Source organism: Sporothrix brasiliensis (genome assembly GCF_000820605.1).
Source record: "Sporothrix brasiliensis 5110 chromosome Unknown Cont17, whole genome shotgun sequence".
NCBI lineage: Eukaryota > Fungi > Ascomycota > Sordariomycetes > Ophiostomatales > Ophiostomataceae > Sporothrix > Sporothrix brasiliensis.
Window position 1 is genome coordinate 3,258,586 of NW_024467136.1, and position 12,547 is coordinate 3,271,132.

The 12,547-nt window shown below is 53.9% G+C and overlaps 5 protein-coding genes across 5 annotated transcripts; 3 read left to right on the forward strand and 2 right to left on the reverse strand.

Annotated features, from left to right (window-relative positions):
- Positions 1–288: 288 nt before the first annotated feature.
- On the forward strand, positions 289–1,422 carry SPBR_02952 (uncharacterized protein; the record flags this gene model as incomplete). Its single annotated transcript, XM_040761255.1, has 5 exons — positions 289–342; positions 412–476; positions 560–595; positions 686–1,122; positions 1,211–1,422. The coding sequence occupies 5 exons, from the start codon at positions 289–291 to the stop codon at positions 1,420–1,422; spliced, it is 804 nt and encodes a 267-aa protein (XP_040620952.1).
- Positions 1,423–1,850: 428 nt separating this feature from the next.
- SPBR_02849 (tryptophanyl-tRNA synthetase) lies at positions 1,851–3,167 on the forward strand (the record flags this gene model as incomplete). Its single annotated transcript, XM_040761152.1, has 2 exons — positions 1,851–1,886; positions 1,992–3,167. 2 exons carry the CDS (start codon positions 1,851–1,853, stop codon positions 3,165–3,167), a joined length of 1,212 nt encoding a protein of 403 aa, XP_040620953.1.
- Positions 3,168–3,635: 468 nt separating this feature from the next.
- SPBR_02231 (importin) lies at positions 3,636–7,122 on the reverse strand (the record flags this gene model as incomplete). The annotated part of the gene is made up of 5 exons (XM_040760534.1): positions 3,636–3,920; positions 3,992–6,019; positions 6,084–6,207; positions 6,286–6,587; positions 7,075–7,122. The coding sequence occupies 5 exons, from the start codon at positions 7,120–7,122 to the stop codon at positions 3,636–3,638; spliced, it is 2,787 nt and encodes a 928-aa protein (XP_040620954.1).
- Positions 7,123–8,990: 1,868 nt separating this feature from the next.
- SPBR_02492 (Xaa-Pro aminopeptidase) lies at positions 8,991–11,038 on the forward strand (the record flags this gene model as incomplete). Its single annotated transcript, XM_040760795.1, has 4 exons — positions 8,991–9,066; positions 9,147–10,227; positions 10,289–10,550; positions 10,613–11,038. 4 exons carry the CDS (start codon positions 8,991–8,993, stop codon positions 11,036–11,038), a joined length of 1,845 nt encoding a protein of 614 aa, XP_040620955.1.
- A 167-nt stretch (positions 11,039–11,205) lies between these two features.
- On the reverse strand, positions 11,206–11,922 carry SPBR_03217 (uncharacterized protein; the record flags this gene model as incomplete). The annotated part of the gene is made up of 2 exons (XM_040761520.1): positions 11,206–11,438; positions 11,520–11,922. The coding sequence occupies 2 exons, from the start codon at positions 11,920–11,922 to the stop codon at positions 11,206–11,208; spliced, it is 636 nt and encodes a 211-aa protein (XP_040620956.1).
- Positions 11,923–12,547: the final 625 nt, after the last annotated feature.

Genomic DNA, 12,547 nt, shown 5'->3' on the forward strand with positions numbered 1-12,547 from the left:
GACAAATCAGTACATGTTTATTGCCGAGGAAATGAATAATCAACTGTAACTCAAGGCAATGTGTGAAGAGACTATAAGATTTAATGTTGGGGATTATTTCAATGCTCCTAAAAAACACAGTGTGCAATACAGTGCATTTTATATCGATTACGGTATGGTGCCGCTTCGGTGCTGGGCGAGAACTAGGAACGCGCCAAAAATCTGCAGACAGCATCAAATCTTTCTAGGCCAGCATCGAGCCGAGTCAGGAGGACATCCCTCGTCTCCCTCACGACACAGCGACGCAAAATGAATGCACCACCATTAATACGGTCACTTCGGCGGACCCTTCAGGTCCAGATGGTGCGTCCAAGCCGCAATGGTATCCGAAACCCAAAGCAATCACCGTGACTAATGGGGCTTCGTTCTTAGCCGACCGCAAGATGTGTATGGCAACAGGTCATGCGACCGGCACAGTACCGCTTTAACAGCTCCTTGTGAGTTCTCGTAGTGCGACGAAGGGAATGTCGATATACTTTGAGTGCCGATTCATCTAACAACAGCTCTGCCATGATCGCAGACGGTCGTCGACATCCTCACAGCAGGCCAATGAACTGTAGGTTATCCCATTGCACACCACGTCCGATTGCACCTCTCTTCGTGGCCCAGCGTCCAGAACTGACACGTTGTTCTTTCTCTCCCACAGACCAACGAAACCGACGACGACTGAAAGTGACCCCACTGACAACGCGCGTGTCCCCCGCTCCGTCCAGGCGCTGTATCTGGCACCCCTCCGTCGCGAGGCCGAGTATGGTGTGCCCTCGGCTGACCTGCAGCTGCGCTCGTACAGCAGGCGTGGTCTTATCCTCTTTTCCGACTTTGCCCTGCGCGCTGCCTACTACCTCGGCCTGCCGGCGTTCGGCCCCGTGCCGCTGCCGCGCATCACGGAGCGCTGGACGGTGCCCCGGTCGCATTTCATTCACAAGAAGTCGCAGGAGAACTTTGAGCGCATCACGTCGCGGCGGCTGATCCAGATCCGTGACGGCAATCCGGAAACGGTGCAGATCTGGCTGGCGTTTTTGCGGAAGCACGCATACCCGGGCATCGGCATGAAGGCCAACATGTGGGAGTTTGAGAAGCTGGGTACGCTATGTTCCTCCCCGTCCCCGTCCCCGTCCCCGTTCACTCGGTCCTTGAACAATGGCGTACTAACCATACTAACCCCCTCCAGGCGTTGGCAAGGCCATGGATGCTGCAGCGGGCGAGGCCAAGGGCCTGCTGGAACCCCAATGGGACCACGCGGGCGCGGGCAAGATTCCGAAGACGGTGGCCCAGGCCAAGGCCCTGGAAGAGCTGGCGAAGAAGGAGGGCTATGCCCAGACGGTCCAGCGGATCAAGGAGGAGCTCGTTACGTCGCGGCAAATGGTGGCTGGCGGCAGATAGGAGAGAGACGAAGGACGGTCATGATATGTCAAGTAGGAGAGCGTTTGAGTTGCACACTTTGTACTAGTAGAAAAAATCACGTTTTCCCAGTTGTACACAATCACATTTAACGACTGCCGTTAGGTCTTCATTAAAGGAAGATTGCCAAATACAGTATAATTATTCGATATGTTTTTATAGCATGACGAGGCCCTGAATGTGGTGTTGCTAACTGCCGCCTACTCGTTATCTGTGCGGGCTGTTTACAGTCTGGCCTAGAATAGTCACTAAAATTTTATGCCCGCCAAAAAATCACCAGATGCCTCTCCCGCCAATTCCACCAGCATTCTACGACGGCCACAACCGAGCCCGCCTCGTCTAGTCAATTCATAATTGTTTGCATCGCGTCTTATACTACCGATTTCTTGCATTCGCCCTCCACGGACACAATGCAGATTGCCCGGTCACTGCTCTCTGCAGCCCGGGTTTGCCGGTCTCGGAACGCCCAGTCAAAAAGCAGCTGTGCAGCCTCACTACCTCTCCTCTCTAGCCCATGCCGTCGTTGTCTCTCGGAAGGCCGCAGGCTACAGAGTCCACAAGAGCAAAAGAAGCCACCGTCTCCATCACCATCGCCACCACCCTCATCGCCCACAGATGCGCCAAGTGGCGCCATCATCTTCTCCGGCATCCAGCCGACCGGCGTGCCGCACCTGGGCAATTACCTTGGTGCACTGCTGCGCTGGGTCCAGCTGCAGGAGGGTGCCGCCGGCGACACGAGCACGCAGCTATACTACTCAGTCGTGGATCTGCATGCGCTGACGTCCGTACAGACGGCCAGCGACAACAGCGGCGCAGTCCTGCGCCAGCGGCGTCGCGAGACGTTGGCCGCGTTGTTGGCCATCGGCCTGGACCCAGACCGGTGCGTGCTCTTCTACCAGTCGGCTGCATCGGCACACTCGGAGCTCATGTGGCTCCTGAGCTGCACAGCGTCGGTCGGGTACCTGTCACGCATGACGCAGTGGAAGAGCAAACTGCACCTCAAAGACGACGCGTCGTTTGCCGACGACAAGGCTCGCGCGGCCCTCAAGCTCGGCCTCTTTTCGTACCCCGTGCTCATGGCCGCCGACGTGCTCGTCCACCGCGCCACGCACGTCCCCGTCGGCGAAGACCAGTGCCAGCACCTCGAGTTTGCCCGCGAATGCGCCTCGGCCTTCAACCACGTCCACGGCCAACCGCTGCTCGTGCCGCCTGCGACGCTGCTCTCGCCCGCGCGCCGCATCATGTCGCTGCAGCAGCCGGCGCAAAAGATGTCCAAGTCGAGCACGGACGCGCGCTCGCGCATCCTGCTCACCGACGACGCCAAGACGATCCATGACAAGATCATGGGTGCCCGGACCGACTCGACGAATGCCGTGTCCTATGACCGCGAAAACCGGCCGGCTGTGTCCAATCTGCTGGAACTCCTGGCCCTGATGGAAGGCGACGACAACAGTCCCTACAGCGCGGCCACGACGTCCAACGCCAGCGTGGAGGCCACCGCACAGGCTCTCGCCACGGAGATGGACGGCAAGTCACTGGGCCAGCTCAAGAGACGCGTGGCCGAAGCTGCTGTGCAGCGCCTATCCGGTATTCGTGAACGGTTCACTGACGTGCTGGAGCGTGATGGTGGCGCATATCTCGACCGTGTCGCCGAGCATGGTGCCAAGAAAGCAAAGGAAAACAGTGAAGAGACTATGGATGCCGTGAGAACGGCAATTGGCCTGTAATTGTAATGTGTCGTGCCAGGCAGTAGGACGTCGATGTCGACGTCAGTATCAATCTGCTGTATAAGAGTATCGAGTCACGCATCCGTGGCAGCTGAAGCCAGCTTTGAAAGGAAAAAGTTCAAATACCATTCCTCGTCTATCCTGTTGGCTATCTGATTTGTGAAATTGCCTTTTATTTTATCGTATCCGGTGCGTAGTATTGGGAGGCCAGGGGGCATTGAAAGAGACAGATGCAAATCGTCAAACAAAACTTAAAAAAGACAAAAGAAAACAAACAAATACACACTCCATTCTGCACTCGCTCCACCATCACGAAGCATATGCAAAGTTGGAGCCTCTGCAAGTCAACCAAAATTCACGAACGACGTTGTTCGTTTGCCGAGCCCCCCGAAGACTATGAGGGCAGAAGATGAGACACTCGTTAGAAACGATATCTGCAAGTGCTGTACGGGGAGGGTTGGAGTCGGCTTACCTGATGATCTTCTTGAGGAAAAATGCCCTGTCGCTGGCCGTCACCTTGTCACTCGGGAATGATGGGCTCATGAGAGCATGCTCGAGCCACGTATTCGCCCGCACGTGCTGCACCACCATCTTCTTCAGCGGCTCGCCCAGCTTGTCGAGCTCGCTCCGCGAGGCGTTGCCGCCAATGTTGTTGATCAGCGATTGCGCCAGCAGTGGCCCAAGGTGTTCCATTGCGTTGCTAACGATGGCCTTGAGAGACGGGTCGTCCAGCCTCAGCGTCAAGAATGTTGTCTACAAGGCTGGTATTAGCAGAGTGAGAACTGCCGGGAAAGGAGGAAAGGAAAGGATAAAATCGAACTCACCCAAAAGTCTGCCGAAGCTCCCTTTGGCAACGGCTCACGACCATCAAGCACTTTCAAAGTAAACATGAAAAAGAACTCCAGCTGGGACGACGGTTCGACCTGCAACAAAGCCGCCGCATTCTTTTGCATGACTCGGTCAATGAACTCAATGCCCCTTTGTGTGAGCTCCGTGTCGGCGTCCGGCTCCGGAAGCGCTTGTAGGAGGTCAAAAATCCACGGAACAAGCACCCCAAGGCTCTTGTTTGCCCCTTCTTTCGATGGATGCTTTGCTAGCGAGCTGGCGAACGAGTGCGCCGTGTTCACAATGGTGCCGATGTAAGGTGTCTGCAAGTTTTGATGCACAAACATCTCCGTCACCATCTCTGCGGGGAACACCAGGGGGCCAGGCTCCGTCTCAGAAAAGCCGGCCTTAAAGATACTGCAGATAACGTCAATCACCTCGTTGCTCCGTGGAAATGCAGCCTGCACGGAAAGTATCATGGCCATGATGTGGGACTGCAGGGCCTGGAGCTGCGTGTTGTTTTCAGCGGCAGCCAGTGTCGTCTTCGCGGCGCTTGTTCCGTTGCCGTTGTCGTCGCTGTCCAGGTCCACGTGGTGTTCCGTGGCCGACTGCAAGCCGCGGGCCATACCAAAGAGGCAGCGGAGCGGGATCAGCACGGCCTGCAGCAGCACTTCGCTCACCGACGGCGCAGGCTGGCTTTCTTGCAGCTGTTGCTGGCACTGCTTGATCGCCTTGCCCATGAGCGGCGTATTGCTGTCGAGGCCATTGGCATCGGTACTCAATCGCAAGCACAACTCCACGTCGCGCACGATATACGACAAGAGCTGTTCCGACAGCTGAAGACGTGCGTGCTCATCAGGCGTGGCCTGGATGATCGCCGCGATCGCGTTCACGACCCGTTCTTCCGCGAGCGAGTCCAGCTGCGGGTTGTCGTGGAGCAGTTGGTACTGGTGGAGAAAAGCGTTGGCTTCGGACGTCAGCAGCGACCGGCAAGAAGAACAAAGCGTCGCAATCGACTTGGATGCTTGTAGAGCGAGCGTCGGCGTTGCCACAGCCTCAAATAAGAGGTTTAAGGCCGCCGGAAGGTGATTCGGTTTGCGCTCAAAGTACTCGGAGTATCGCTCGATCAGAGACAGGGCCGTCTGGCGCAAACGCACCGGCAGCTGTTCCTCCCCGAGGGCGAGAAGACCGAAAAGTGAAGATGAGAAGATGCTGTCCAGAATGTCATCGTAGCTTTCGTCGTCGGACACACAATCGGAGAGCGACGCAAGGCAGAATGCTGTCGCTTCGATTTGCGCCCATGCCTTGTCCGAGATCGAATGAAGGAGCAGGTCCGTGAAGATGGCCATGAGGTCGCGGCCAGCGGCGGTAAAGACGGTTTGGAGCAGGTCGCCAACATCTTTCCGTGCATCGATGAATCCTGCGCGGTCCGATGAATCCCAGCTCATAAACTCCTTCACTGGCGGGTACTGAATCTTCTCCCAACAGTGGCCTACAACTTCCTTGACGAGAACCAACGCCGATTCGACCCACGGCTCGTATTTGTTTTCGCTGGAGTACATTGTGTCCAACATTGTCTCTATGTACGTCGCCCAAAACTCGAGGGCAGGCACAAAAATGAAATCCTCGGCCACTGGGTGGCCTTTGGCCGTCAGAAGAGAGGATAGTGACGCCAAGATCTTCCGCGACCGGTCGTCGGAGCTCTGCATGAGTGTCTCGACTCTTGCATCGCCAAACGCCAACAGCAAAAGACCGTATTGCAGCGGCTCAAAGTCGAAGTCACCTTTGAGAAGCTGCTGTAGGCTCTCGGCACCCCAAGAGCTCTCAAAGACACGAGCGATCGCAGCGTAGTGCTCTGCTGTAAAGAAGTTGGAATAGTTGGAGAGAATATCGATCAGCAGTTCGACGGATACCTCGTAGAGTTCTTTGTCCTGAAGACAAGCGATGGTGGGATTGACCAGGTTCCTAAGCGGGCCAACAAGGACATCGCCGCCGGCCGGTACCCTCTGGGCGTAGAGAATCCACGACTGTACAGTGTATCAGCAAGGAGCCTTTTGCATTATCAACGGGGCTACGTGAGAGTGCACTCACCTGGAGGGACTGGATGCTCTCTCTTCTAAGTGCGGCGTAGTCTTGCGCGGTCGACGTCAAACCAACATGAATGAGCTCGGAAACGTCCGACGCATTGTAGAGAAGTCGGTTATGCACGAGGGAGCTGCGGAGTAGAAATTATGGGATGTTAGCGAATAACCCGATCGAGATACAGCATTCCTTGTCTCCGCAAAGAACGCACAATTTTGGGATCCGCATGTCAGTCTTGCCGACATCCGTGACAAGGGTGTTTATAAATCCGAGAGCAACGCGTAGAAGCCGCCAGTCAAGACCGGCAACGATCTCGGTGACGCTTGGTGCGCGTTCGACATCCTCTTGCGTTACGCTATGGCCGGTCCGCAGGCAGACCAATAAACTCTTGACGCAGTTCGGCCACAGCATTGGGAAATGAATGAAGAAGGTAGCAAGGGCCTGCCACAACTTTTGGGTCGATAATCCGGCCGCAACGTCGCCGGCAGAGCTGGCCAGCCAGCGCAGGAGATTCTGAAGCAGTTCGGTAGCATCGTCGTCCGATAAAGATGAGCTGTGATTTTTTGTTAGTGGGACCGAGCACGTATTTCAAGATATTGTCTAATATATTTCATGAACAGAATGGATGGGAAGCATCAAACACCTTTCTGTGTTAAGTTTAATGATGATTGTCAGGGCTCCAAAGAACTTGACCTGGTCGGCCGCAGTGGAGGTAACTTGGCGATCCAACAGTGTCTGTGCCAGCATCCAACCTTCAGGTGATTTCTGCAGGCGCTGCAACGTTTCTTGTATCGTAACAATAATGCTGTGAGGAGTTCCCGGATTGTACAACGAGAAGATCAACTACACCGAGCGGTCAGACGAGAAGAGCGGGAAGAAAAAGGGGTCTGGTGCCCGCAGAACCGGACGTTTCTTGTCACCAAAGCTCCGCAACAACGTGTCCGCAATACAGATAGGAAACAGACGCAGCGACCGACATAGCAATAGAGGAAAGACTCACTGACTCCACCTCGTCAATAGACGTCGGCAACGAGGCGTGGTGTTCCATTGTGGACTCCAGGTCATGACTTTCGTTGAAAGCCACGGGAAAGTGATAAAGGTGAGTGTGAGAAAGGCGCTTTCCTGCGTGTCAGTGCTGGGCGTGACAGCAATCAGACTACCACAACTAGTTCAGACTTCTAGTGGTGAACAGGAATTAATTCAATCCGAGTGACGCAGTCCGAGACTTGTTCTCGGCGTGGAACTGAGAAGGAAAACAAGACTCGTCTGGTGAGAGATGGTGACTCTTCGTGCCAAGCGCCGGTGGGTTGTGCACGCAAAACAGAGGGTTTTGGATCCTCTTCTTCGGGGAGTAGAGGAAAGCGAGGAGGATGTAGTGTGCTCAAGAGAGTGTGCTAGGTCGGACAGTGACCGACCAGCGAGGCCAGGCAGACAGAGACCTTGAAAACGAAAGCAAAACACAGAAAAGGTGGCCTATTTCAGTTTCCGTTCAAAACTGCCCAAGACAGTTGTGTCTCCTCTGACGCTTCCCCCCTTTTAGTAACGTGATACCAGCATGGCCAGTGCTTTTGTCCGCTCGGGTGTATGTTGCAAGTGGCGATGCGTGAGATGCCTAGCCACTTGTAACCTCTTGTTTTTGGTTTTGAGTCGGCCCAGTCGATTTCGTTAGGCTGTGAAATCAATGCCCCACCAAGATGTCAATATTGCTGCGGGTCACATGATATCCAGTGTGTAAGACTGTCAACAAGGCTGCAGAGTCAGGATGAAGATTGCATGACTTCATAGTTGAAATGAAAGTAAATAAGAACTGCAACTCTTGTAATTTAACCAATCATTTCATGATGACTTTTTCGGATGGACTTTATTAGTACTCTAGTGGTAGTAACATCATAAATCTCCGTATCTAGGAAACCTTTTTAATTTTAAAACCCCTTCCCCCAGGAAACATAGACAAGAAGACAAAAAATGGCCCACAGAATAAATTCGGTTGAGCAGGTTACGAAAATGATAAAATAAAATATGTATTGTACGCCAATAATAAGTCATCTGCATATGTGGCTATGTCTCTATTTTCGAAGGCTGGTTGGATTTTCATAAATCTGTAACACAGAGCGCCGGCTTAGAGAAACTCTTCCGATTGCAACATGTTTATTCCCTTATCAACTCGGTCGTAGCCGCATATCGCCAGGATACACATAATAGGTTGTCTATTCCTGGACTTGCAGAGGAGGAGAAGAATACAACTGCGTGCTGTATTGAAACGAGATAACAGCTACACGTGACCATTTGTTTGATTCAATCTAGCGAACGTGCCCCATATTATTAGTAGTCCGTTTTGTGATCAATTCCAAAGAAAGCACTGTGTCTTGTGCACCTTCCTGACCTGGCCGCCGCAGCCCGCAGCTGCCCGCTCCTGCCCCGCTCCCTGTTTAAGTGATCAAAACCTCTCTTTGCTCCTTCCTACCAGAGTATCGTGTGGTGCCAGCCACGACTCGGCATTCTGTTTTGAGCTTTTCCCCTCTTCGGATTCATACAGGTGTTCGTTGGACAACGCGGACTGTTGTTAACGTACTGGGTCGTGTCCTCGTGTCCTCGTTCCCATCGGCTCTCATCCGTTGCTGCCCGTTGATTGCCGTGACATTAAAAGCACGCATGTGCCTCTTACCTGTTGCCAGGTCGCGGATTCTGTCGTCTCCCAGCATTTCCCGACTCGTGCCTCGTGCTTTCCTATTTACCGCTCCGCCCACCACCTTCCTCAACCGGCTCCAGACCACAACAGCGCGGTCGCTGACTCGCCTGCAAAAGCGCAACCTATCCCTCGCATCGGAGCACAGGCCCACTGTCCGTTATCCTCGAAAGCCACGAACTGCATATCAATACGGGAATATCCATAGCCAGTCTATTGTTGCCGACGAAATGGAGACGGTCAATACTGGCGCTCGCCTGGAGGCGCTGCGCAAGCTCATGGCGGACAACAAAGTTGACATCTATGGTATGGCACCTCTGCTGGCGAATAATGGGCACATTGTGGATGAGTTTTTGATCGCTGACGTTGGGGCATCTGTGATTTAGTTATTCCATCCGAAGACGCGCATTCGTCCGAGTACATTGCCTTGTGTGACGGCCGGCGAGAGTTTATCAGTGGCTTCAGCGGCTCGGCTGGTTGCGCTGTGGTCTCCTTCGACAAGGCTGTCCTGGCGACGGATGGCCGGTATTTCAACCAAGCTGCGAAGCAGCTGGACGAAAACTGGACGCTCTTAAAGCAGGGCATCCAGGATGTGCCGACCTGGCAGGAGTGGGCGGCCACCGAGTCGGCAGGTGGCAAGGTGGTGGGTGTTGATCCCACGTTGCTCTCTAGCTCGACGGTCAAGAAACTCGCCGAGAAGGTAAAGAAGAGCGGCGGCAAGGATGTCGTGGCCGTGCCGATCAACCTAGTCGACACTGTTTGGGCGGCTGAGCGGCCGGCGCACCCTTCTGAGCCGGTCGTTTTGCTGGACGGAAAGTTTGCGGGTAAGGACATCAAAAGCAAGCTAACTGAGCTGCGGAAAGAACTCGACAAGAAGAATGCCGCTGGTTTTGTCGTGTCTCTGCTCGATGAGGTTGCATGGCTGTTCAACCTGCGGGGCAACGACATCCCCTACAACCCCGTCTTTTTCTCGTATGCGATTGTCACACCCGATGAAGCCATCCTGTACGTTGACCAGTCGAAGCTCAGCGAGGCATGCCAGAAGTACCTCTCAGACAACAACGTTACGATCAAGCCGTATCATGCCATCTTCCCAGATGCAAAGCAGCTGGGTGAGCTTGCTTCCCAAAGCAAGACGGCCGCCGAGACCAAGAAGTTCTTGCTGTCCAACCGGACATCATGGGCCCTGGTCCTGGCACTGGGCGGCGAGGACTACGTCGAGGAGGTGCGGAGTCCTATCGGAGATGCAAAGGCCATCAAAAACGAAACGGAGCTGGAGGGTATGCGTCAATGCCACATCCGCGATGGTGTTGCCCTGACCAAGTACTTGGCCTGGCTCGAATACCAGCTTAAGAGCGGTGTCAAGCTGGATGAGGTGGTTGCTGCAGACAAGCTAGAAGCACTGCGCTCTGTCCAGGAACATTATGTTGGCCTCTCCTTCCCAACGATATCGTCGACTGGTCCAAAGTGAGTTTAATGCTGGCCCCTGTCTTGGTGTGATGCTATCCTGCTAACACCTCAACTCCAGTGCCGCTGTTATTCACTACCAGCCGGAGCGGGGAAGCTGCTCTGTAATCGATCCGGATGCCATCTACCTCTGCGACTCGGGTGCTCAATACCTTGACGGCACGACAGATACAACGCGCACAGCGCACTTTGGCAAGCCGACTGCTGCCGAGATCAAAGCGTATACCCTAGTACTAAAGGGAAACATGGCCTTGGATATGGCCATCTTTCCAAAAGGCACCACGGGCTTTGCTCTGGACGCATTTGCGCGCCAATTCTTATGGGTATGCACTGTCTCTTGCCATTCCATATTTTCATAAATTCTTGCTAATTGACAAACTTACAGCAAGAGGGTTTGGACTACCGCCACGGCACCGGTCACGGTGTGGGCTCCTACCTGAATGTTCACGAAGGCCCCATTGGCATTGGCACTAGGAAGCAGTACGCCGATGTTGCCCTGGCCGCCGGAAATGTCACATCCATAGAGCCGGGCTATTACGAAGATGGGGTGTACGGTATTCGAATCGAGAACATGGCCATTATCAAAGAGGTCAAGACGACACATTCCTTTGGCGATAAGCCGTACCTTGGATTTGAACACGTCACCCTGGTCCCCTATTGCAGAGCGCTAATCGACACGTCGCTGCTGACTGAGCGGGAGAAAAAGTGGCTTAACGACTACAACAATAAGGTTGTGGAAAAGACAAAGAGCCTGCTGGGTGATGATGAGATCGCACTAGCATGGTTGGAGAAGGAGACTCAGCCGTTTTAAAGAGTGACATCCGTGCATATTTCTTGCTTGGCTAGCCCAGGAGTTCTTCACCCGTTGCTGTTTGTTATACATTTTACAGAATCAATGAGCGGGGAGAAATCTCCGTTTATTTTGCGTATATATACACCTTCTCCGAGACCTCATCCGACGACTTAACGTCCAACAGTTCAGATGTACATAAAGGCAGACATGGCAAACGTGATGCCAAAGGCTAGCTTGAATGCGGTGTGCTCGGCCAATGAGGCAAGGATGCGGGAGGACTTGAAGCGCTCCTTCAGCTGGAGGTATTTTACAAGGTCGATGCCAGCCCGAGCTGCCAGACTCTGGAAGGTAATGCCAGCGCCGAGCAGCAACACAAGCGTCCTTGAAAATGTACTCACGAAGAGACCGATCAGGAAGCCTGACGACAAGAGAAAGGTGTTAGAGTATCTTCAACGTGTACACACTGTCGAGGATCAAGCAAGTAGGGCAAGCTCTGTACCTATAACGCTGCCTTTGGACACCTCGCTGACAACCTCGGCGTTTATCGGAAGACCATGTGCACCGTTTGAAGACGACCAGGATGACGCCGAGGTTGGCGCAGGGGAGTCAGATGCCACCGTAAAGGGCAGTGCAGCGGCGGCCAGGTACCAAATGCGGGACGACTGAGAAGAAGATGAGGCGTAGCCGTTATGGGAGCGGCCGTGGTCGTTGTTGGAACGAGTGTAGGGCGAGACGGTGGCCACGGACAGGCTGCGGGAGGGCAGGACGGGCCGAGAGCGGAGCAGCAGTGCAGACTGCAGGCCGACGCCGAGGCGTAGCGGAGATGCCAATCCCTTCTGGAAGGCCGAGCCAGCAAGCATGGCAGGGCGGCACCATGCAGCCGCGGATGTTGGGGAACGCATGTTTGCTGGTCAGAAGAACACAGGGCGGCAGCGTAGTTTACTGAGAGCTGTATGGTTGGCAGGATCTGGGTACGAAGCAGGGAAAGCTAGGCAAGCCGGTGAAGCTGGAAGAGTATTCAATTGGCAGGCTAAATGCTGGGGAGAGCTTCGAGCAAAGACATAAAAGAACACATGGCTGGCTCGACTGGGAAGGAGGGGGTGAAATGGAACAAGGTGCTGACACTAGGTTGTTCCTTACCCCAGAGCGGACTTGCCTTTTGTTGATTGTGGCACTAGCTGACTGACGTCATTGGCTGGAGCTCACTGAAAGAATGGGTATTTTCGGCGCACCGACCGAGTCAAACTCGCAACATGTGGCATGACAAAATCGTGATAATAGATGCACCGTCGCTCGATGACCAGCAAAACTGCCGCTATTGAACCTCGGTAGCATTTTAAAGCACAATCTTTACAACGCCTTTCTAAATGCTGAGAGAAAGTACTAATATCTTAGCGGTAACAGGTCTTAGAGAGAATTAGCAGCGAGATGGTTGCGTTTTTACCCAGCGAGACTGCTCGTATTCTAGCACTTTATTGCGTTTCCTGGTATCGTTTTGAAAGAACCAATTGCCAGCATATTTACTTC